This window comes from Mustelus asterias, chromosome 29 (assembly GCF_964213995.1).
Source record: "Mustelus asterias chromosome 29, sMusAst1.hap1.1, whole genome shotgun sequence".
Lineage (NCBI taxonomy): Eukaryota > Metazoa > Chordata > Chondrichthyes > Carcharhiniformes > Triakidae > Mustelus > Mustelus asterias.
This window is the reverse complement of record NC_135829.1, coordinates 18,149,100-18,174,870: the sequence shown is the minus strand read 5'-3', so window position 1 is coordinate 18,174,870 and position 25,771 is coordinate 18,149,100. Positions and strand designations below refer to the sequence as shown.

The 25,771-nt window shown below is 41.1% G+C and overlaps 1 protein-coding gene across 1 annotated transcript in view; it reads right to left on the bottom strand.

The window, feature by feature from the left end:
• The window catches only part of fbn1 (fibrillin 1), a 413,386-nt gene that overhangs the window by 153,021 nt on the left and 234,594 nt on the right, over window positions 1-25,771 (bottom strand). The window contains exons 17-20 of the mRNA XM_078200149.1: window positions 9,909-9,962; window positions 9,306-9,431; window positions 6,868-6,993; window positions 2,331-2,450 (exon numbers count right to left, since the gene is read on the bottom strand). Of these exons, the coding sequence (XP_078056275.1) occupies window positions 2,331-2,450; window positions 6,868-6,993; window positions 9,306-9,431; window positions 9,909-9,962 (426 nt within the window). The remainder of the gene's footprint in view (window positions 1-2,330; window positions 2,451-6,867; window positions 6,994-9,305; window positions 9,432-9,908; window positions 9,963-25,771) is intronic.

Sequence of the window (25,771 nt, the reverse complement as noted above, 5' to 3'; positions counted from 1 at the left end):
TTCAATTTTCTACAAGAAGATACAAAGTATTTCAGAGCAGGCAACATTTTTTCATATTATTCTTATTCTATTATTAAACTTTTTATGTAATATTACAACATCGAACTAAAATCATTTCCCCTCAAAATCTTGCCTTTTATAGCAAATTACCTGCAAGTTCCCTCCTTCTGGGCTCAAAACCTCAACATGGGGGACGACCTTCAGGGCAGATAGTTCATCTGAACCAGCAACGTAAACGAGCAGTTGGCTACTGTGCAGCGAATGGCTCACTTCCAACTCCCTAAAACATTTCCACCATCTACAAGGCATGTCACGAGCGCTACGGAATGAATCTTCCTAGATACATGCAGCTGTAACAACATTCAAGCAACTTGACACTATCCGGATAAAGCAGTCTGCTTTTTTGGGGGGTCCTCATCCATTAGCCTAAACATTCACCTCCTTCACCATTGCTGTACTGTGGCTACAATGCGTACTATGTGGCTACGTGTACTCATCTTGATTAGCAAGTTTGCGGATGATACTAAGATTGGCAGAGTTGGGGAATAGTGATAAAGATTGTCAGAGAATACAGCAGGACATAGAAAGGGCGGAGAAATGGCAGATGGAATTTAATCCGGACAAATGTGAGGTGATGCCTTTTGGTAGATCCAAGTCAGGTGGGAGCTATAAAATAAATGGCAGAACCATCAGGAGCATAGACACACAGAGAGATCTGGGAGTTTAGGTCAGCAGATCCTTAAAAATGGCAGCACAGGTGGAAAAGTTGGTGAAGAAAACATATGGCATGCTTGCCTTCATCGGACGGGGCATCGAGTATAAAAGTTGGCGAATTATATGATACAGTAATGTAAACATTGGTTAGGCCACATTTGGAATGCTGGAACGCCCAATTCTGGTCACTGCACTACCAGAAGGACATGGAGGCTTTAGAGAGAGTGAAGAAAAGGTTTACCAGTATGTTGTCTGGTATGGAGGGCATTAGCTATGAGGAGAGATTGAATAAACTGGGATTGTTCTCTCTGGAAAGACGGAGGCTGAGGGGCGACCTGGTAGAAGTTTATAACATTTTGAGAGGTATAGATAGCATGAACAGTTGGAAGCTTTTTCCCAGGGCAGAAATGACAATTACAAAGGGGCATAAGTTCAAGATAAGGGGGGAAAGATTCAATAGAGATGCGCGGGGGAAGTGTTTTTTTACACAGGGGGGCCTGGAGTGTATTGCCAAGTGAGGTGGTTGAGGCAGTTACGTTAGCCACATTTAAGAGTTATCTTAATAGGTATATGAACAAACGGGGAATAGAGGGATATAAGCACTTGGTCTAGATAGGACAACGTGATCGGGGCAGGCTTGGTGGGCCAAAGGGCCTGTTCCTGTGCTTACTGTTCTTCGTATCTATCTGATACACAGAAGCAGAGCATCAAGACTTCTTTAGCAGCACCTCTCAAGCCCCCAACGTCTACTGCTTAGGACAAGGAGTTCCCTTCAAGTTCCCTTCCATATCATTCATCATGCTGACTTTGAAATATATCGCCGTTCCTTCAGAATCCTGAAACTCCCTAACAGCATTGTAGGAGCACCTTTATTACATAGACTATAGATGTTTAGGATCTGTTTTACCCTTGTTTCAGTGCATTTCCTGGCTTAGAATCATAGAAACCCTGCAGTGCAGAAAGAAGCCATTGGGCCCATCGAGTCTGCACCGACCACAATCCCACCCAGGCCCTACCCCCATATCCCTATATATTTACCCACTAATCTCTCTAACCTATGCACCTCAGGACACTAAGGGGCAATTTTAGCATGGCCAATCAACCTAACCTGCACCTCTTTGGCTTTGCGTGATAATCTCAGTATGAGTGTTCCAATTTTAACTCTTTTTTTTGCATCCCAAAAGAGTTAACAACTAATAGAGACATTATTTCAAATTCATTTGAGCAGTACAAAATTGAAATATCTAATCTTGATAAACACATTTACATGCCAGTTATATTTCTCATCACGGTAGTTCAATGGTATTATATTCAGTTTGGAAAGAATGTGTAGAATATTTTATTCTTAGCAGTACAAGCTCACAGCTAAAAGCTGATTGACAGATCAGATTAAAAGATCATAACTTAGCAAGTGTAACTAAGCAATAATCTGGAGCAGAGGTTTCCTGGAGAATTTGTTTTGTTTTTTTACAGATAGCTCTATATTGCTTTTACTTTTATGAAAAAAGATTTGTTAGGAGCTTCTCCATGTTCAAACATTTTCATATTTAAGTGACATATTCAAATGAAAAAGGCTTTTTTGCATGCTAAAAAAGGAGAGATTTAAATGGACATACCAATGCAACGAGTCCTTGATGCATCAAGAGTACTTCCTGGGAAACATTGGCATGAATAGCTGCCGGGTACATTCTTACAATCTCCATTTATGCAGGGATTTGTCTCACATTCATTGATATCTGGGAGGAAAACACATGCACGTTATTCAGCTGGTAAGTCACATTTAGTGCACAATTCTCTCTAAATATTTTTAATCAAATAAATTTGATAAAAATTACACTTTCAAGTGTAGTTGCCTGCTATTTTAAGGGTGGTTCCAATTCATTATGAATAAGTTAATATGTCTGCATTCCAGTACTTCAGTGTGATTTCATTTCATTAATCTATTTTGACTCTCACTCTAATAATCCTTTACATCAGGATGCCCAGGTCAGCATGACATATGGAATCGTACTCTCAAAACTCATAACTCCTCAGTGAATTTGTAAACTGTAATTAGTCAAAAGTACAAGTGGCCCTAGCTGTGTTTGGCAGGAGTTTGCCAGAGTTAATATAGCTGCAGATATGCTCAACATTATGGAACTGGTCCTCATATGAGGGCAGGTTGCATAGACCAGGTTTGCATACCCTTGAATATAGAAGATTAAGCGATGGTCTAACTGACGTGTTTAAGATGATTAAAATGTTTTGACAGGGTTTCTTGAGCGAAACCATTTTTTCAAATGGGACAGTCCAGGAAAAGAAAATTTGAGCTTAGCCATTCAGGAAAGATATCACACAAAATTTATACAAAAAGGGATAAATTAAATCTGGAACTCTCCCCCAAAAAGATGCTGAGGGGTCAATTGGAAATTTCAGAACTGGGATTAACAGGTTTTTGTTAGGTTAGTGTGTTGGTTATGCTATCAAGGTGGGTAGATCAACTTACTTCTGAACCTGTATGTTTGCAAGTTTTTGAATTTTCCCTTTGCTCTTGAACACCCAAAAAATTCCCATAGCTTTTTTTAAGCAGCACAAATCTATATGGTTATACATTCTTCTAATACATACAGGAATACAAGTCGCCAGTTACATGCAATTGAAGCTTTGACTATTTTAGTAATGAGCAACAAAATAACCCATCTATTTCTGTCTTGAATTAAATTGGAGAGGGGTGCTTATTGATCAGTGTTACTATCAGTGGTAGTGTTGATCTTTTCCAATTGTTCGGTTTCTGTTCACTGGGCATTAGTAAAGGACAGCTGACAGCTTAATCCTTTTAATGCCAACGGCTTTCTGCAACAAATTATACAGGAAATACATCTGATAACTGTGACTGGATATTTGTTCTTTTTATTATTTGAAAACACTAGAGATATTCAGAGCCATAAACAAAGAATGATAATACAATTCTGGCAAAGATATGAAATGTTTGACAAAATTTGCAGAATACTGTGTTCACCTTTTCGTTAATAAGGTCAACTTGAAATATATTCAAGAGTGCCAGAGGAATGATCACACTCTATGTGAATAGTCATTCTTAAGCAGGCAGCAGGGGAAGGAATAGGATAAATCTTACAATTGACTTTGCCTCTAGGGGGAAATTCAGCCCATGTTTTGCTCCTCATCACCATTGCCATCTGAAGGAACACTTGTGTTTCTAATGCCACCAGCAGTAGAATAGCCTAATGACATTCAATTGCTGGGTTTACACGCTAAAATGGTCATTTGGGCAAGATATCGAAATATGTCTTATGCCTAAGGGTATTCTAGCAACCGCATTAGGGTAGGATTCTTAAGATGCTAGGGAACAAAATGTTGCTTGACTTCTTTTTCCATTTGTAATTGTTTATTTTTTTATTCTGATTTTCCAGAAGAAAGTTCAAATTCTCAATTTTTATTTTAAAAGAAAGTTCCTTACATTGAGCACTGAATATAAGTGGTAAGATGGTTGTTTAGTTATCTTAAAAAAGTTATTGGATTTTCATCAGTGAGGAGAGAAAAGAGCTGCATGAAAGTGATAGCGGGGGGTGATTCTCCCATCCTGTTGCACTAAAAGATTAGTGCAGCGGGCCGGGAGAATCCTATGGCGGGCAATTCATGGAGTTCAAGCGCGCATTCGCGCCCTGCTATCATCTCCGGCCGCTGGATTTCCGGAAGCGTTTGCTCCATGCCGGAAATTGGCAGGGAGGTGTAAAGACCATTTAAATGGTCATTTGAATATAGTTTAAATGAGATTAGTGGGCCTGGGACTAGAGTCTCTGGGTCCGCTAGACTCCCCCTCCCCCACCCGCCAGAGGGCTTCACTCCAGCGGGGATTACATACTAGTTCCCCACTAATGGAGAACGAACAACCTGACCCCGCTGGAGTGAAGAGGGGGGGCAATCGGGGATGTGCAGAGGGTCGGCCGATGGGGGGTACCCCCTGGGCATGGGCATTGAGCTGGCCAGCGGACAGGAGGCCGGCAGTGCAGGGCCACTGTACATACTCCGATCTCGCCACTGACAGATTGGCACATGTGCAGTGGCCCGCTCAGCGCGCTGATTTCAGCCTCTCCAGCGGGAATAGGCCCCGTCCCCTGAAATTTAATGATACTCACGCTGGTGACCTCTGCAGTGCACAGAGTGTGGGAGATTCTTCTCTGAACTCCCACTGAAAAAAAACAGCGTGAATTACTCCAGTTTTCATGCAAATTCGACACTTAGAATTTTTTTGGGAGAATACCGCAAAGTGACAAGGTTTTTTGCAACGGAATCTAATAAGATATCCCATACATTATGGCCTGACAAACAAAATGATAAAAATTGGCAATTCTTTTGTGAAAATTGCATTTCATTTCAATAAAGAATCCCTGGGTAAAGATATTGGTGTGTTTTTCTACAAATTTTAATAAGAGAAAATGTGGAAGAAATAAAGGATGCTTTCTGGAATACGGAAATGAGTTGTATGCCCACAAATTAGTTACAGCAAAATAAAATAAAGTATTTGAATTATTTTGCAATATTGTGGCCAGCAGAAGAAAACAATTTGTCAGCGCATTCCACCACAGCGCAACAAAAATGCTACAAAGCATTTTTTTAATAATCTAGTAAAACATCTTTAAAATTCTCTGGAGATATTAGTTTCAGAAATTTGTTGAGATCAAAATTGCAAGTTTCCTTAAAGCTTTCCAGAATTCTGCTTATTCTTGTAGAATAGTAATCCTGTAATGCCTGTTTTCAGCAGGCATGAATGGTGAGGGGGGTGCAAAATATCATGAGGGTCCCAAAATGCAATTTACACGGCGAGATTTCTCATTGTGATTGCCCAATGACATAAAGATGATCCCGACATTGAGGTCGAATCATCACATCAGCAGTCGGTGCAATTGTTTTGCTGCGAGTGAATCATAGAAACCCTACAGTGCAAAAAGAGGCCATCTGGCCCATTGAGTCTGCACCGACCACAATCCCACCCAGGCCCTACTCCCAGATCCCTACATATTTACCCGCTAATCCCTCTAACCTACGCATCTCAGGACTCTAAGGGCAATTTTAGCATAGCCAATCAACCTAACACGCACATCTTTGGACTGTGGGAGGAAACCGGAGCACCCGGAGGAAACCCACGCAGACACGAGGAGAATGTGCAAACTCCACACAGACAGTGACCCAAGCCGGGAATCGAACCCAGGTCCCTGGAGCTGTGAAGCAGCAGTGCTAACCACTGTGCTACTGTGCCGCCCTAGAGTGCTGTCTCTTTGCTACTGATTGCAAAATCCATGTTATGGAGTTCAATTTAATGAAGTGTTAAATCATTTACTTTGGATTTAAGAAAGAAAAATAGGAATACATTTTTTAAAATGTTGAGGGATCAGGATCAAAGGACTAGATTTGGGTGGCCTTTTGCAGAGACCATTATTATGTTAATACACAGGTATAAAAAAAGTCAAAAGTCAAATCCACACTTTTGTTGACCTTTGTCTTAAATTGGTCAGAATACAAAAGTGAGGAAAGTATGCTTCAGTTCTACGGAGCCCTTGTCAGACTCCTCAATCTGGAGCATTATGTTCAATTCTTTTCCTTTATTCTTCCATAGGATGTGGGCATTGCTGCCAAGGCCAGCATTTGTTGCCCATCCGGTTAAGTCAATTCAGAGGGCATTTAAGAATCAAACACATTGCTATGGGTTTGATGTCACATGTAAGCCAGACTGGGTAAGGACTACATTTCCTTCCCTAAAGGACATTAGTGTTAACATATCTCATAAAAGATAGATATATCTTTGTAAGAGGTACAGCACAGACCCTTTAAAATGATATCAAAGCTTAAAGTGATCAATTATGAGAATAGGTTCCAACATTTAGTTTGTATTCCCTTAAGATTAGAAGATTGAGGTACAATCAAATCAAAATCTTAAAAATTTTAAAGGGATTTTAATAAGGTAGATATAGAGAAACTACTTCTGCTGCTGGGGACAAAATCATACAATTAAGCTAGGCATTTAGGAGTGAAATCATGAACCACTTTGCCCACATGATGTAGCAGAAATCTAGAGCTCTTACCCCAAAAAGGTTATGAATGCTGGTTCAATTTTTTCAAACCCAAAATGGATACATTTAAAACAATACATTTTACCTTCACAGGTTTCAGATTCAGGTCTAAATACATATCCCTTTGGGCAGGAACATGTGTAACTCCCAGGTGTGTTTCTGCAGAGACCATTGTCACACAACAGACTATTAATGGAACATTCATCGATATCTGAAAAAAATTTAGTTAGTGTTAAAAGAATAAATTAATTTCCATCTTATTATTGATAACTTAACAAGAGATTATTTTTCACATACTATGAAATTAAACTGATTTTAAAGCAGCAGAACCACCCATTGGGGTGACGCCTCCTATATAACATCAAATAATGGCCTGTACAAAGAGGTACAAAATCTCAGTCTCACTACTCCAAATAGATGTTGGATAGAGGTTAAACATCTTCTAATTACATTAGGTAGTGTAGTTGAAGGATCTGGTACATGCAGAGTTAATGTGGGACTAAGTACAGTGCGACACCCACAGTGATGTAAGAAGGCACATGACCCAAAGTCAGACTCAGTCTAGAGATGAACACAGATGTGTAGTTACCTACAATGGAGTCAGCTCCACACTTTCATCCTCTACTGTGTTAATGTATATAGTTAGGCTCGAGGGGCCAGTTGGCCTACTCACCAAATTCATATGTTCGCATATGTATTACAGCTGTTAATAAAGAATTGCTGTTAACATACCCAAGACTATGAAATTATGACTATAAATGATATTTTATAATTTGGATGTGAAGTTGAGCATGTTTGTTGCATGCATTGGAATCTTGAATTGCACTGATACCGGGTAATGAATGTTTAAAACTTTTTGTAAGTGTGAATTAAACACTCAACAGCTGTTAATATGAGATTAAGTGTATATTTCAGTCAATAACTTTACTGGTTTTGCCTTTGGAGTTGGGTACGGTAGCATAGTGGTTATGTTACTGGACTAGTAATCTAGGCCCATGGATTCATGATACAAAGAAAAAGTTCACCCTAGCCTACATCCTGTTCATGCTTTTCCTCTGAACTTTTCCCTTGCCAGATGAACATAGTTTTCTTTCTGATTCACTCTCGGCAAGCCTTGCCTTTGTAGGGAAGCTCTGTCAATATTCAGCCCATCAAGTCCCATGTTGATCACAGCTGTCTTGCGCACATTATCAGCCAGCTGCAAATCATCTGTCAGTCCCATGCACATGGTCATGACATTTCTGCCTGCCATTCAAAAAGTTGTCATCTTTCATTTGTTAGCCTGGTGCAATGAATTTGGACAGTTTGTTGCGTATAGACGCTAAAGTCTAGTGGGACATGTTGATCCCCGATATTGCTGGAAATGGCCTGTAGCATTTGTTTTCTAAAGAACTCAAGTTACTTGTAACTGCTGTCTCCCATGTTGTGTCAATGATCTGCAGCAAAACTGGAGTATCCTCTCCAAGGTACTCCAGTCCGGATTGCTTAAACATCAGGGTCCCACTCTCTACCTCCTCGATTGGTCCGAAGATGGTTTTAATATCAAGCAATGGAAGAAATGGGTGAAACCATACTCAAATGCCAGTCCAACCTCCAAGCCAACAACAAGAGCCAGAACCAGTAGAGTCTACCAGTCCTATGACAGATCGGCAAGCCAAATGTGGAAGGGTTATAAAGGCCTCCAGACTGCATGAACTTCTAACCTCAAGGATTTGACCAGGAGAAGATGGAGGAACAAGAGTGTTGTTAACATTAATATTGCAATAGCAGTAATATTAGAGGAGCATTAAGGTTGTAACAATAAGGCAAATGTATAAGACTTATAACAATGCACAGCATTATGTTTGGCACTGGCTTGGTTGCAGGACTTGCCGAAAGATTTAAACAACTGCACGTCTTGGGACTGCACTCCAGAATTTTATCAGGGTTTACTCCTTTAGCCTCCAACTCTCGCAAGTTATCTCCAAGGCAGTGGAGCTATTCTATGAAAGGGAATTTGTATTAAAGCCAAAGCGTATCCTCATTCGGGTGGGCCTTCACACTGCTGTCTGGGAGCCAAACTTCCTCCAAGCTCCTCTGAAGTTTTAACCTATGACTGTGAGGGACACAGTTTGCGTGTGCTGTCACAAGGCAGCAAAGCAGAATAGAGGACTTGCTGATGGAAGGGCTATGTATTGGCAGGGAAATATTTCAATTTGGTTCTCCTTTTTGCATGGATGCTAGCCAACAGTATGCTCTAAAAATAAGCAGCAAACCAATACAAAGGAAGTGGGAAGCATGCTAACTCTTCTCACCCACACACTAAGCCCATCATATCGATCTGAAACCAGAGACCATGAAATTAAAAGTTCAGAAATAAGTTAGAGAAAAATGCTTTCATGCTTAAATGTCAAATTGCAAACCATATATTTCTATCACTGAGTTATAGTTGGACAAGTATAAGAATCAAGATCAATAACTACATACCCTTTTAGACTGAGTCATTTTGATTGAATTTCTAGTGTCCACCTTTTATATACATACCCACACATTTTTTCCCAGATATGTCAACTTCGTAACCAGAATTGCAAACACATCGGTAACTGCCACGAGTGTTCTCACACACGCCATTAGGACAAATATCAGGATCCAATGCACATTCATTGATGTCTGTGAAAACAAAGGATTTGTCACAAGAGAACTTCCTTTATTCTTACAAGAATGAATTAAAAGAATAAAGAAAATACAGTATAATACAAAAATTAACGTTCCTCAGATGCCAAAAAGAATCAGAATTTATATTTAAAAAGTGTACATGAATGTGAGATGTTGCTTTTGAAATTCTACTGTAAAACTGTTTCTTCAAAAACGTTGAGATTTTAATTTAACATTTTTCATTGAGTCCATGTTAATGTACAGCTACCAAGCTGGAGTATAGTGTATATAGCAATGTTGTATGTTGCATAACATTGATGATTAAAATCACATCATAACCACAAGCATGAAGGTCAAAAAACTGATCAACATTATCTTAAACCCAAGATATGACATAACATGAAAGAGCATGCAATAGAATACATTATGAAATAATAGCTCATATGAATAAACATGTTTTCTTTAGGAGGAGTTAATTCATTGAACAGTTACCTCTCCCATCACTTGTTATACCAGGTCCACTGCTGCAAAGTGCATGATATTCAGCTGTGGGAAAATAAGTAAAATTTTACAATATTTTCTGGATAGTCATAAGCATAGTGTCATTATATTAGCTTCCAAGATGAAGTGACGTGTCCAAATATTGAATTAAGCTCCAATTACTTTGTCTAACATATCTCTATTTCAAATTCCAAACATACTCCCTTCATCTCCTGTACTACTGCGATATTCCCATTTCTTACACAAGCCTATAGTTTAACTGGGTGGCATTTCCTATTTTTACTGATCTCTTGGGATTTTTGTGTTGTGCATCTGTCAGTCTCTAAAAATAAGTCAAAATTCTCACTCATTTTGCATTTGGCCATTACAACTGAGACACAGAGAAGTTAATTGAGCTGGATTCAGTAATATTCAAGGAAGTGAGAGGAAAGCTATCTAAGTCAACTTCTGTGATGCTTTAAAAAAGGAAATTGATAATGCATTGTATTATTGCAAGCATTACAAACAATTGAAGTGATAAGATACAAATCTTTGACAATGCCCTCATGGAAAAACATGAGTGAGGATAAATAGTAAGTAAAGCAGATTTGAAAGAGCGAAAACAAAGGTCATTTGCCCTTTCAAAATAATATAATGAGCTAGATTTTGCCCATAGACATTTGATGGGACTTTTCCACTGGAAGTGCCTGTCATCCAACAACCTAAAAAGAGCAGCGCCCTCTAGAGAGCATCTAGCCTGACTAAACTAAACAAATAAACCGTTTATCGTCTTCACCAATCAGATTGAAAAATCATTAACAAGCTACACAGGATCTGAATCAGGAAGAGCTGGTTAGAATGGCTAATTCAATGTTAGATCAAATGCAAAAAGTGAAATGTACAGAATTACTTAGAATTGATCGCATGCATGTATTTATGTTCCATGTGAACCTCCACCCATCCCACTTGATATAATCATATCAGCACAGTTTATTATTCTTTTCTTCCTTTTGTTTACTTTAGACTCGCCAAAATGCATCTATCTGTTGTTTGCCTCTAACAACAACAATTTGCATTTATATGGCATCTTTAACAAAACAAAGAACAAAGAACAGTACAGCACAGGAAACAGACCCTTCGGCCCTCCAAGCCTGTGCCGCTCCTTGGTCCAACTGGACCAATCGTTTGTATCCCTCCATTCCCAGGCTGCTCATGTGACTATCCAGGTAAGTCTTAAACGATGTCAGCGTGCCTGCCTCCACCACCCTACTTGGCAGCGCATTCCAGGCCCCACCACCCTCTGTGTAAAAAACATCCCTCTAATGTCTGAGTTATACTTCTCCCCTCTCACCTTGAGCCCGTGACCCCTCGTGAACGTCACTTCTGATCTGGGAAAAAGCTTCCCACCGTTCACCCTATCTATCCCCTTCATAATCTTGTACACCTCTATTAGATCTCCCCTCATTCTCCATCTTTCCAGGGAGAACAACCCCAGTTTACCCAATCTCTCCTCATAGCTAAGACCCTCCATACCAGGCAACATCCTGGTAAACCTTCTCTGCACTCTCTCTAACGCCTCCACGTCCTTCTGGTAGTGCGGCGACCAGAACTGGATACAGTACTCCAAATGTGGCCTAACCAGCGTTCTATACAGCTGCATCATCAGACTCCAGCTTTTATACTCTATACCCCGTCCTATAAAGGCAAGCATACCATATGCCTTCTTCACCACCTTCTCCACCTGTGTTGCCACCTTCAAGGATTTGTGGACTTGCACACCTAGGTCCCTCTGTGTTTCTATACTCCTGATGACTCTGCCATAACATAATAAAATATCCCAAGGCATTTTATAGGAGCATGATAAAGCAATACTGTGTCACGTGAAGCGTCATTAAGGCAGATAATCAACAGTGTGGTTAAAGAGTTAGATTTAATACAAACACACAAGTTAGAAGCAGGAGTAAGCCATTTTGCCCCTTTAACCTGCTCTGCCCTTTGATAAGATCATGGCTGATCTGATTGTGGCATCTACATTCCTGTCAATTTCCCATATCCCTTGACTCCCTTAAACACATGAAAGGAGGAAAGCGAGGTTTAGAGGAACTTCTCAAATCCTTGGGTTTTGGGTGGCTAAAGGCACACCACTAATGGCGGAGTAAATAAAATCAGAGATGCTGAAGAGGCCAGAATTATATGAATACATCAGGCTGGTTAAAGAGATTGTTGAGGCAAAGTAGGAATTGAAAACAAGCAGAAGAATTTTGAAGTTGAAGCATTGCTTGACTGTCAATTAATGCAGGTCAACAAGCACAGGTGTGGTTGGTGGATGGGAATTTGTGTAAATCAAGGGACAGGGGATGCATCGTTTTGTATGACCTTAAATTTACAGAACATAGAATGTGGGAGGCTGGCCAGAAGGGCGTTAGAATAGTTGTCTGGTGGCACAGAACTCGAATATTGCTGAAAAAAGATATTCAGTATTAAAACATTTTATCTAACATTCTTCAGGATAGCTACCCAGGATAAACCACCAGTAAAGGTTACAACAATTTATAGAGAATGAGAAGAGAGTGTTGATTGGTTGGCAATCGCCATTAAGCTATAAGCACTTGACACCTCTTAACCTGTGCAAATAAACATCAAGACTTTGACACAAAAAAATAACTTCATAGAGATGTCCGTCAAACTAAGTGAATACACCTGTGTAAAGAGAAGTAATCTTTTTATAAGTCTGGGCTTTGAGAGGTGACAAGTTAATTTTCAAGGAGTTATACTGTACTCAAAACATTAAGTATGTTTCTCTCTCAATGCAGCCAGACCTGTTAAGTAGTCCTAGCATTACTGTTTTTTTCAGACATCCAGCATCTACAGCATTTTGCTTTCATGAAATACTAATTTACTTGTACTTTGTTCAATGGAATTCACTGCTCAAGGCATGGTTTTCTTTACATTGGGAAGACTTCCTCTCCCCCACCCCCCCCTTCCTCTCCCCCTCCCCCCCCTTCCTCTACATTGGGAAGACAAAGCTAGATCGAGTGGGACATCACTATTCAGTCCTCAATGTGACCCCCAAGCTTTTGATTGCCTGTCACTAATTCTTTGTTCCACTCCCACTCTGATCTTTCTGTCCTCAACTTTCTCCACTATTCCAATAAAGTTCAACATAAACAGCATCTCATCTTTCAATTCGATCCTTTACACTTTTGCAGACTCAAAAATAAGCTCAACGATTTCAAATTATAAACTCTGCCTCATTTTGTTTGGTCTTTGTGTTTTTTTTTGTTTTTATTGAGTTTTTGGATAGAAGCTGTTGATAATGATTCAGTTTTCCATATGCACATCTCCCTTGGACACATCTTTTGTTTCTTTTTTTGTCTCCTTCCCATCTCTTTCTGCCTTTCTGCATAGTCATTTTTGTCATTTAATCTCTTCTGCCTTCCAGACTCTCCTTTCTATTCTTTCTTCTCCTACCTCCTTGACTGCCTTACTTAAAAACTATATTAACAGTTTAAAATAAATACAGAAAATGCTGGAAATAAGCAGAGGGTCTGATAGCATCCATGGACAGAGAAACAGCTAATATTTCAGGAAATGATTTTTCATCAGAACTGCTTCATCCGCTACAGATCTTGCCTGACCTGCCAGTTTTACCAGGATTTTCTGTTTTTATTTCAGATTTTCAGCATCAATAGTACTTTGTTTGTCTGTTGGAAAAAAAGGTATTGGTGAACATTACTCACTTAAACACCAGAGTCAATCCCTATTTTTCCAAACAAGAAACATATTGGATTAAGAAATTAATATTACATACTAGATAAATAAATCATCTGAAATAATTTTTTTTGTTTATATATCCAATTCAATCAAATCAAAGTCCAATTCAGAGTCTCAGCAACTTGAGACATTCCCGATCCAAGCTGACAAGACAGGGCTCTCACCTCCTATCTTGGACTTGATCTACATGGTCCAAGCTGATTGGAGTAGGCATAGCACCTCCTCCAAGGCTTGATCTCATTTGCATCTTAGCCAAAAGGCCGAGATGCCGCTTTTAAAAATTGCTTCAAATGATGCCACAATGTAACCTTATGACTTCAACCAAGTACAGCATGTCGATACTACACTTGATCTTAGCCAAAAGGCCGAGAGGCGTCTGAAATAATTTAGTTTCATAGATTTTTACCTAAACATTATTAGCTGCTAAATCTGAACATATAAAACATGAAAGTTGTTGAGGAAACACTTTCTGGATATGATTTCTATTATACATGTTGTATGGGTTTATTATCTTAAAATGTATAGATTCTTTGATGTTTCACAAGAATACCTGTGTTGTTATAACTGGCTAAATGTTACTTCACAAAACATGCAGAGAAAACCTTTCGACAGTAATGTATGTTAATACGAAATAAAAACAAAAAATGCTGGAAAAACTTAGCAGGTCTGCAGCATCTATGGACAGAGAAACAGTTAAAATTTTAAGTTTGTATGACTTCTTCAGAGCCTCAGAAAGCAAGCAGGCCTAGGGAAATTCAGTCTCCCTGGGTAGTTTTTTTTGTGCATTCAGCTTTTGCACTGATGCTCAAGTACCTAATTTTGGAAACTGAGTACACATTGGTGGGCACCTAATACCATTGGAATGCAAATGTAGTGATATCCGCAGGTAGCAGTTATAGATTCGCTGCATCGTCCTGCGCATCCCAAATGTGTCATCTGTTACTGCTCATCATTTCATAATAGGTTCTAAAAATGGGCCAGATTTTGAATCATAATAAATGACAGGTTGGGAAATCAGCTTTAAAATGTGCATCCCCATCAGCCACAGCCACTCGTTCCCGATCAATTCACATATCAAAACCGGTGGACATCAATAACTGGTGTATTTCAATATCACGCCAACAAGGGAATTCCTTTATTAATCTGCATGGCACAACATATGCACTCATTTATACGGAGCCTATTATGGACTTGGCTCCAAAGAGGTTGTGAATCTACAACCACATTAACATTTTCTGTGAATGTGCACACCAGAAGACAGAAAGTGTCCATTATAAATCTAGATAATCCACCTCTAATTTATAAATTACTTTTATAAACTGAACTAAAATTAAAACAATATGTTACAAAAACTTTCAGGTCATTACAGATTTACTTTTTTGCATTTAGCTATCTGTTACCTTAATAGTTTGCCATTATTTATGATCTGATTTTATAGCTGATTTTGGAAGGATTAACATAATAGAAACTAAATGTTCCGGTCTTTTGACAAAGTTCCACAACTGTTCCTGACAAAACAATGAAGACAGAATCACAGTAATTGGTTTAACAAAGGAGTTAGGTTTGCACTGAATTGTGTTTTCTCCACAAATACTTCAAATGTGAGTGCTTTTGTTCTTTCATTTGGCCTAATAAAGGGATGTGAAATCATAGAATAGATACAGCTCAGAAGTTATTTCCACCATCATGCCCATGCCAGATTTCTGCAGAAACTCACCTAGTCCTATTAACGAACCTTTTCCCTGTAGTTCAACTCTGCAATTCTTTTCAGATTTAATTTTCATTGAAAGCCATGCTTGGTCTAGTCTCTATCAAACTCTCAGGCAGTACTTTCCAGATCCTATCCAGTCGTTGCATCATTTTTATTCCCTCATGTCATCTCCAGTTCTTTTAGCAATCATCTTAAATTGGTATCTTTTGTTCTCAATCTTTCGGTGGTATTCCCATGTGTCTGCTGCCCTTGTCCTCCTAGATGGCAGCGTGGGTTTGAGAGGTGCAGCCTAGGGAGCCTTTGAGAGTTTCTGCAGTGCATCTTGTAGAAAGTACACACACTACTGCCACAATGCGTTGGTGGTAGAGGGAGTGATTGCTTGTGGATGGGGTGCCAATCAAATGAGCTACTTTGTCCAGAATGCTGTCAAGTTTCTTGAGTGTTGTTCGAGCTGCACTCATCCAGGCAGGTGGGGTATTCTACTACAGTTTTGACTTGTGCCTTGTAGATATAGGACAAGCTTTGGAGAGACAGGAGGCGACTGGTCACAACATTCCTAGTCTCTGATTTGCTCTTGCGGTCACAGTATTTTTATATGGCTAGTCCGGTTCAGTTTCTGGTCAATGGCAATCCCCATACAAACATATGAAATAGGAGAACAAGTAGGCCATTAAGCACCTTGAGCTTGCTCTGCTATTTGATCAGATCATGGCTGAATCATTTGTGCTTCACGTTCCTTTGATTCAAGCAATCTTTGATTCCCTTTCCCAACAATGACCCTGCCTTCATCACCTTCTTATGCAGTGTTCCAAAGTGGCACAACCCTCAGAGAAAACAATTCTTTTCGGGCGGAGTTTTATGAGAATGATTCTAAGTATCCAGCTAGTGTGAAAATGAGAGAGTTGCAGATCCGTTTTCTGGGAGTTTTTACGCACAATCTGGTGTACATAATGCATGAAAAAATTGGCTAAATCGTTTCTAGCTGCTACAGACAGTGGGTGGGGCTTAATTCACCAGCCAGCCTGCAGAGGGAACTATTGTGCATGTGCAGAAGTCTGATTCTGCACATGCACAATAGCAACAGCAGAGGTCTGTCAGAGGGAGAGAGATCTGTCAAGCCTCTGCTGTTGCAGACAGCCTGAACACAGCCTCCCCACCCCTGCAATCGCAGGGACCCACGGCTGATTGCAAGCCCCACAATGCCCGAAATTGTAGTCCCCACCGCCCAGATTGATCGCGTCCCCCACCAACTAATTGCCTGCAGAATGGCCATGGTTCCCCCATTCTCCGCTCCCCCTCCCCTCATACCGATTCGCCTGCAGGATAGCATCGGGTCCCCCCAATACCGATCGCCTGCAGAGTGGCAGTGGGGCCCTCTCCCACCCCAATGTGTTGCCTTGGCCTGGCCCCGCCCCACTCAAGGACCCAGCCTCATCAACCCCGCTCACCACAGGTCCTGCCCCCATACGTCCCGCCCCCTGCACTGCCGGTGGATAGTGCCACGGTGCCAGGCTGGCACTGCCCAAGGGGCACTCCCCTTGCCCTTGGCCTCCCCAGGGGGCCTCAACGGCCTCTGGTTCTATCAGTGAGGGCAACACGACTATTCCCCGTTCATGAGGAGCCACTGCTTTCCTCGCTGGAGAGAACATTTCCTGGCGAGGCCATGAAGGCAAGTGAGCCTGGACAATTCAGCATCAGGCTCGTTAATACCATTTAAATTAGCATTAGATACATTTAAATAATTTATTCAGCCTCTCACCCATTTCCGGCAAGAGGCTGACTGTACCGGAAATATGGCTCTTGTAAGATCGCGTGAGTTGAGAAGTCAGGTGTGATCCTGATTTCTCAGCTCTCATGATTTTACCGGCCCTCAGCTCTGTTCTATAAGGGCGACCCCTAATTTTAAAACAGCTCCCGCTAACTCTGGACTCATTCATAAGAGGCAACACCTTCCCACATTCACCTTGTCAAGACCATTCGGGATCTTATTTATTTCAATCGAGTCAACCCTTACTCCACTAAACTACAATGGAAACAAGTCCAGTCTGCCTAACCGTTCCTCATAAGACAACCAATCATTCCAGACATCAATCTAGTAAATCTCTTTCAAACTGCCTCCAACGCATTTACATCCTTTCTTACATAAGGAGACCAAAACTGCACACTACCTTTGACATGTGGTCTCACCAATGTCCTTCTGTACTAAGCACAACATTGCTTACTTTATGTTAACTTTCTCTCGTAATAAAGGATAACATTCCATTAATTACTTGCTGCACTGGCATATTAACACTTTGTGACTCATGCACTAGAATACTGAGATCTCTCCGCACCTTGGAACTCTATGGCTGCTCTCTGTTTAAGTGATGCACAGCTTTTATTCTTCATGCCTAAGTGAACAGCTTCACATTTTCCCAGATTATACTCCATATTCCAGATTTGGCTCACTCACTCCCATACATCTGCAACGTCCTTACATCCTCCTCACAACATTTTTCCTATCTACCTTTGTGTCATCTGTAAATTTAGCTACTATGCCTTCACTCCTCTCATCAATTGCAAAAAATTTGAGGCCCCAGCACAGACACCTGAGGGACTCTACTCATCACATCATGCCAATCAGAAAAAGACAGATTTACGTATACTTTCTGTATTCTGTCAGCCAATCTTCTAACCCTGCTAATATATTACACTCTACACCATGGCTTGTATTTTCCATAATAAAATTTGATATGGCACCTTACATGGTGGCATGGTGGCACAGCGGTTAGCACTGCTGCTTTGCAGGGATTCGGATTCAATTCCGGCCTCGGGTCACTGTCTGTGTGGAATTTACACATTTTCCCCATGTCTGCGTGGGTTTTCTCTGGGTGCTCAGTTTCCTCCCACAGTTCAAAGATGTGCGAGTTAAGTTGATTGGCCATGCTAAATTGCCCCTTAGTGTCAGGGGGACTAGCTAGGGTAAATGCTTGAGGTTACGGGAATAAGGCCTGGATAGGATTGTGATCGGTGCAGACTCGATGGGCCGAATGGCCTTCTTCTGCACTGCAGGGATTTTATGATTCTATGACCTTATCAAATACTGTTTGGAAATCCAGGTACAACATGTCCTCTTTTATCTACAATGCATGTTACTCCTTCAAAGAACACCAATAAATTGGTTAAACATGATTTCCATTTCAAAAAACATGTTCACTCTTTCTTATTATCTTGAGTTTCTCCAAGTGCCCAGCTATAACTTCCTTGAAGATCCTCCCCATGACAGAATGAAAATAACTGGCCTATAATTTCTTCTCTCCTTAAATGGAGGGGTTATATTTGTTACTTTCCAGTCTGATGGATCCAGCATCTTCAAATCTTGGAAAATTAACACCAACATCTACTACCTCATTAGCCAAGCAAGATCCTAGGGCGAATTCAACCAGAACCCAAACTTCCTAACCCACAGATCACAATCAGTAAGGATAGGCAACAACACCTTCTCCGCGATCATCCTCAATACTAGTGCCCCACAAGGCTGTGTTCTCAGCTCCCTACTATACTCCTTATACACCTTTGACTGTGTGGCCAAATTCCCCTCCAACTTGATTTTCAAGTTTGCTGACGACACCACCACAGTGGGTCAGATCTCAAACAATAATGAGCCGGAGTACAGGAAAGAGATAGAGAATCTGGTGAGGCAACAATAATCTCTCCCTCAATGTCAACAAAACGAAGGAGATTGTCATCGACCATCAGGAAGCGTAGAGGAGAACATACCCCTGTCTACATCAACAGGGATGAAGTAGAAAGGGTCGAGAGCTTCAAGTTTTTAGGTGTCCAGATCACCAACAACCTGTCCTGGTCTCTCCATGCCAACACTATAGTTAAGAAAGCCCACCAACACCTCTACTTTCTCAGAAGACTGAGGAAATTTGGCATGTCAGCTACAACTCTCAACAACTTTTACAGCTGCACCATAGAAAGCATTCTTTCTGGTTGTATCACAGCTTGGTTTGGCTCCTGCTCTGCTCAAGACCACAAGAAACTATAAAAGGTCATGAATGTAGCCCAATCCATCATGCAAACCAGCCTCCCATCCATTGTCTACACCTCCCACTGCCATGGAAAAGCAGCCAGCATAATTAAGGGCCCCACGCACCCTGGACATTCTCTCTTCCACCTTCTTAAGTCGGGAAAAAGATACAAAAGTCTGAGGTCATGTACCAACTGACTCAAGAGCAGCTTCTTCTCTGCTGCCGTCAGACTTTTGAATGGACCTACCCTGCATTAAGTTGATCTTTCTCTACACCCTAGCTATAACTGTAATACTACATTCTGCACTCTCTTGTTTCCTTCTCTATGAACGGTATGCTGTCTGTATGGCGTGCAAGAAACAATACTTTTCACTGTATACGAATATATGTGATAATAACAAATCAAATCAAATACTTGACAGCCGGCTGCTCCATCAGTTTTCTGTTTCTCTAGTGATTGTAATTTCATCAAGTTTCCCTCTTCATTTTCAGCTATGACTAGAATGCTTTTTCATCTCCTCTATAGTGAAGGCAAAGTATGTTTTTACTTCATTCACCATTTCCTTATTTTCTACTATTAACTCCCCATTGTCACTCATTTTACTTTTTTCCTTTGTAAATACTTGTATCCATTTTTACATTTCTAGCTAGCTTCCTCTCATACCTGTTATCATCCCAGCTGATGTTTCTACCAGAAAAGTCAGAACCCAGGGTGGAACATGGTTTGACAGATCCTAACTTTTATTTTTTGTTTAGACAAATGGAGACTGGCTATTGAACAGAATCAGAGAGACTGCTGATGGGCATTGAGCAAAAGAATAAAGCATTCATTAAACAAGAAAACATGAATATAATTCACTACTCCTTCACCTCAACTGTACCTTTTCAGAGATATATACAGATTTGTAAGGATCACACAAGTTACAAAATTTATCTTATACTCTAATGTTCTCAGTAATTACACAGTCCATGTAAAGCAATAGGAAATCTGTGGTCAGATACAACACACTCTGAAACCAAGTGATAGCTGCCATCCAAAACAATCACATCAATTCCTGTCAGATGTTTGTCACACTCTGAGCCACCAGATCTCACTCAAACTCTGTCTACCACATGACAGTTTCCAATCTCCACTCTCGAAGAACGTGCCTTTGATTCTTCTCCCTAACAACGCTTTCTCTCAGATATCTTCACCAAGGAACTACGTCCAGGGTTTCATCCTCTCTTTCTGGTATTCCTTTGCCCTGGAGTACCACTTAGAGTCATAGAGGTTTACAGCTTGGAAACAGGCCCTTCAGCCCAACTTGTCCATGCCACCTCTTTTTTTTAAACTCCTAAGCTAGCCCCAATTGCTCGCGTTTGACCCATATCCCTCTATACCCATCTTACTCATGTAACTGTCTAAACGCTTTTTAAAAGACAAAATTACATCCGCCTCTACTACTACCTCTGGCAACTTGTTCCGGACACTCACCACCCTCTGTGTGAAAAAATTGCCCCTCTGGACACTTTGGTATCTCTTCCCTCTCACCTAAAACCTATGTCCTCTAGTTTTAGACTCCCCTATCTTTGGGAAAACTGACTATCTAGCTGATCTATACCCCTCATTATTTTATAGACCTCTATAAGATCACCCCTAAGCCTCCTACACTCCAGAGAAAATAGTCCAAAGATGTGTGGGTTAGGTTGATTGGCCAGGTTAAAAAAAAAAATTACCCCTTAGAGTCCTGAGATGCGTAGGTTAGAGGGATTAGCGGGTAAAATATGTGGGGGTAGGGCCTGGGTGGGATTGTGGTCGGTGCAGACTCGATGGGCCGAATGGCCTCCTTCTGCACTGTAGGGTTTCTATGATTTCTATGATCTAGCCTCTCATTCTAACTCAAACCATCAAGTCCCGGTAGCATCCTAATACATCTTTTCTGCACTCTTTCTAGTTTAATAATATCCTTTCTATAATAGGGTGACCAGAACTGTACATAGTATTCCAAATGTGGCCTTTGACAAGGTGCCGCATAGGAGACTGTTAAATACATTATGTGCCCATGGTGTTAATGGTAAGATCCTGGCATGGATAGAGGATTGGTTGACTGGCAGAAGGCAGTGAGTGGGGGTAAAGGGGTCTTTCTCAGGGTGGCAGCCGGTGACTAGTGATATGCCTCAGGAGTCAGTGCTGGGACCACAACTTTTCACAACATACATTAACGATTTGGAAGAAGGAACTGAAGGCACTGTTGCTAAATTTGCAGATGATGCAAAGATATGTAGAGGGACAGGTAGTATTGAGGAAGCAGGGGGCTGCAGAAGGATTTGGACAGGTTAGAAAAGTGGGCAAAGAAGTGGCAAATGGAATACAATGTGGAAAAGTGTGAGGTTATGCACTTTGGAAAGAGGAATGGAGGCATAGCCTATTTTCTAAATGGGAAAATGCTTAGGAAATCAGAAACACAGAAGGACTTGGGAGTCATTGTTCAAGATTCTCTTACGGTTAACATGCAGGTTCAATCGGCAGTTAGGAAGGCAAATGCAATGTTGGCATTCATGTTGAGAGGGCTAGAATACAAGAGCAAGGATGTACTTCTGAGCCTGTATAAGGCTCTGGTCAGACCCTACTTGGAGTATTGCGAGCAGTTCTGAACCCCATATCCAAGGAAGGATCTGCTGGTCTTGGAAAGAGTCCAGAGGAGGTTCACAAGAATGATCCCTGGAACGAAGAGCTTGTCGTATGAGGAATGGTTGAGGACTCTGGGTCTGTACTCGTTGGAGTTTAGAAGGATGAGGGGAGATCTTATTGAAACTTATAGGACACTGCAAGGCTTGGATAGAGTGGATGTGGAGAGGATGTTTCCACTAATAGAAAAAACTAGAACCAGAGGGCACAACCTCAGACTAAAGGGACAATCCTTTAAAACAGAGATGAGGAGAAATTTCTTTAGCCAGAGAGTAATGAATCTGTGAAACTCTTTGCCACAGAAGGCTGTGGAGGCCAGGTCATTGTGTGTCTTTAAGAGAGAGAAAGATAGGTTCTTGATTGATAGGGGGATCGGGGTTATGGGGAAAAGGCAGGAGAATGGGGATGAGAAAAAAAATCAGCCATGATTGAATGGTGGAGCAGACTTAATTCTGCTCCTATGGTCTTATGGCCTTACCAATGTCTTGTACAACTTCAACAAGATGTCCCAACACCTGTATTCAATGTTCTGACCAATGAAACCAAGCATGCCGAATGCCTTCTTCACCACTCTATCCACCTGTGACTGAATTTTCAAGGAGCTATGAACCTGTACTCCTAGATCTCTTTGTTCTATAACTCTCCCCAACGCCTTACCATTAAGTGAGTAAGTTCTGCCCTGGTTTGATCGACTAAAATGCATCACCTCGCATTTGTCGAAATTAAACTTTATCTGCCATTCGTCAACCCACTGACCCAATTGATCAAGATCCTGTTGCAATCCTAGATAACCTTCTTCACTATCCACTATGGCACCAATCTTGGTGTTATCTGCAAACTTACTAACCATGCCTACTAAATTCTCATCCATATCATTAATATAAATGACAAATAACAGTGGACCCAGCACCGATCCCTGAGGCACACCACTGATCACAGGCCTCCAATTTGAAAAACAACCCTCTACAACCACCCACTTGCTTTCAAGCTTTGCCTCTCATGCAGTCTCTCAGATCCCCAGGTGTGCCAATAGAATACCACTACTTCAGAGGCCCTGAGTAAGGAGTCACCATCCTTTTGGTCTCCTTGGATCTCTGGCTTCTCGCAACCTGTATTATCCTTGATCTGCAATTTGCAGCATTTCTTTTGCTCCCCACTCTTCACTTCACTTAACAGGACCCTTTCCAGGTTCCTGTTCTCTCCCTTTGATTAGAAGGTCTTCTTGGAACTTCATTCTGTCCTTCTCCCTGGTTTTGGGACTTTACTGTTCTATAGTTTGGGGCTTGTTCTCTGCAGTTTCCCTTCATGTCTTGCTGGAGAGTGACTTAAACTGCTTCCTGCATCTCAGAGCAGAATCACCAACAGACCTGCAACTGCTTTTGCCATCTCTGTGGGCACCTGGTTGCTAAGCAACAACATAGTTTTTCACACGTCTGTGTTTGCTTTAGAGTCATAAATCATCATTAAGATGTAGGCATCGTCTAAACTAAAACTAAACCTCCGGTCCTTAATACTCAATTTCAGAAATAAAAATTAAGCTTAAACTTAAAACTAAAACTACAGACCAATACAAATATAAATTACGTCAAATGATATCTATTTCCTAACATACTCTTATTTCTTTTTCTCAATTAACCTTTTAGTCATTCTCTGTCGTTCTTTATTTTCTGACCAATCATCTGGCCTGCCACTCATCTTTGCACAGTTGTATGTCTTTTCCTCAAGTTTGATCATTTCCTCAAATTCTTTACTTAAACAAGCATGGTGGGTCCTCTTTCAAATTTTCTTTATAGTCAGAACATTGGAAATATCCCCTTAAGTGTTTGCCACAGCTTCTCTTTTGATCTATCCCCTTGCCTAGTGTCCCAGCTCACTACAAGTAGCTCAGTTTTTGTGTCCACATAGTTGCTCTTAATTAAGTTTAAAATACTAGTCTCAGATCTACTCTTTTCCCTTTCAAACTGGATGCAAGATTCAATCATATTGTGGCTGCTGCTACCTAGGAGTTCCTTCACTCCAAGGTCATTAATTCTTTTTATTCAATTGTGGGATGTAGGTATTGCTTGCTAGGCAAGCATTTACTGCCCATCTTTAATTAAGAACATAAGAACATAAGAAATAGGAGCAGGAGTAGGCCATCTAGTCCCTTGGGCCTGCCCCGCCATTCAATAAGATCATGGCTGATCTGATAGTGGTTTAGTTCCACTTACCCGCCCGCTCCACATAACCTTAATTCCCTTATTGATCAGAAATCTATCTACCTGCGGCTTAAACATATTTAACGAGGTAGCTTCTGCTGCTTCAATGGGCAGAGAATTCCAGAGATTCACTACCTTCTGAGAGAAGAAGTTCCTCCTCAACTCTGTTCTAAACTGACTCCCCCTTATTTTGAGGCTGTGTCCTCTAGCTCTTGTTTCCTTTCTAAGTGGAAAGAATCTCTCTGCCTGTACCCTGTCTAGTCCCTTCATTATCTTATATGTCTCTATAAGATCTCCCCTCAGCCTTCTAAACGCCAACGAGTACAGGCCCAATCTACTGAATCTCTCCTCATAAGCTAACCCCCTCATCTCCGGTATCAACCTGGTGAACCTTCTCTGTACTCCCTCCAAGGCCAATATATCCTTCCACAAATAAGGGGACCAAAATTGCACACAGTACTCTAGTTGCGGCCTCACCAGTACCTTGTACAATTGCAGCAAGACCTCCCTGCTTTTATACTCCATCCCCTTCGCGATAAAGGACAACATTCCATTTGCCTTCTTGATCACCTGCTGCACCTGCAAACTGAGTTTTTGCGATTCATGCACGAGGACCCCCAGGTCCCTCTGCACAGTAGCATGTTGTAATTTTTCACCATTTAAATAATAGGCCATTTTACTTTTATTCCTTCCAAAGTGGATAACCTCACACTTGTCAACGTTATACTCCATCTGCCAGATCCTCGCCCACTCTCTTAGCCTATCCAAATCTCTCTGCAGACTTTCCGCATCCTCCACGCAATTCGCTTTCCCACTCATCTTTGTGTCATCCGCAAACTTTGTTACCCTACACTCGGTCCCCTCCTCCAGATTGTCTATGTATATGGTAAACAGTTGAGGCCCCAGCACCGATCCCTGCGGCACGCCACTAGTCACCAACTGCCAACCAGAAAAGCACCCATTTATTCCAACTCTCTGCTTCCTGTTAGATAGCCAATCCTCAATCCACGCTAACACTTTACCCCCAACTCCGTGTACCTTAATCTTCTGCAGCAACCTTTTGTGAGGCACCTTATCGAACGCCTTCTGGAAATCCAAAAACACCACATCCACCGGTTCCCCTCTGTCAACTGCACTCGTTACATCTTCATAAAAATCCAGTAAATTCGTCAAACACGACTTTCCCTTCATGAATCCATCTGCTTGATCGAACCATTTTTTTTCCAGGTGTCCTGCTATTTCTTCTTTAATGACGGATTCCAGCAATTTCCAACTACGGACGTTAAGCTAACCAGCCTGTAGTTACCTGCCTTTTGTCTACCTCCTTTTTTAAACACTGGCGTCACATGAGCTGTTTTCCAATCAGCTGGCACTTCCCCAGAGTCCAGCGAATTTTGATAAATTACAACCAACGCATCTGCTATTATTTCTGCCATTTCTTTCAGTACCCTGGGATGCATTCCATCCGGGCCCGGGGACTTGTCTACTTTAGTCCTATTAGCCTACCA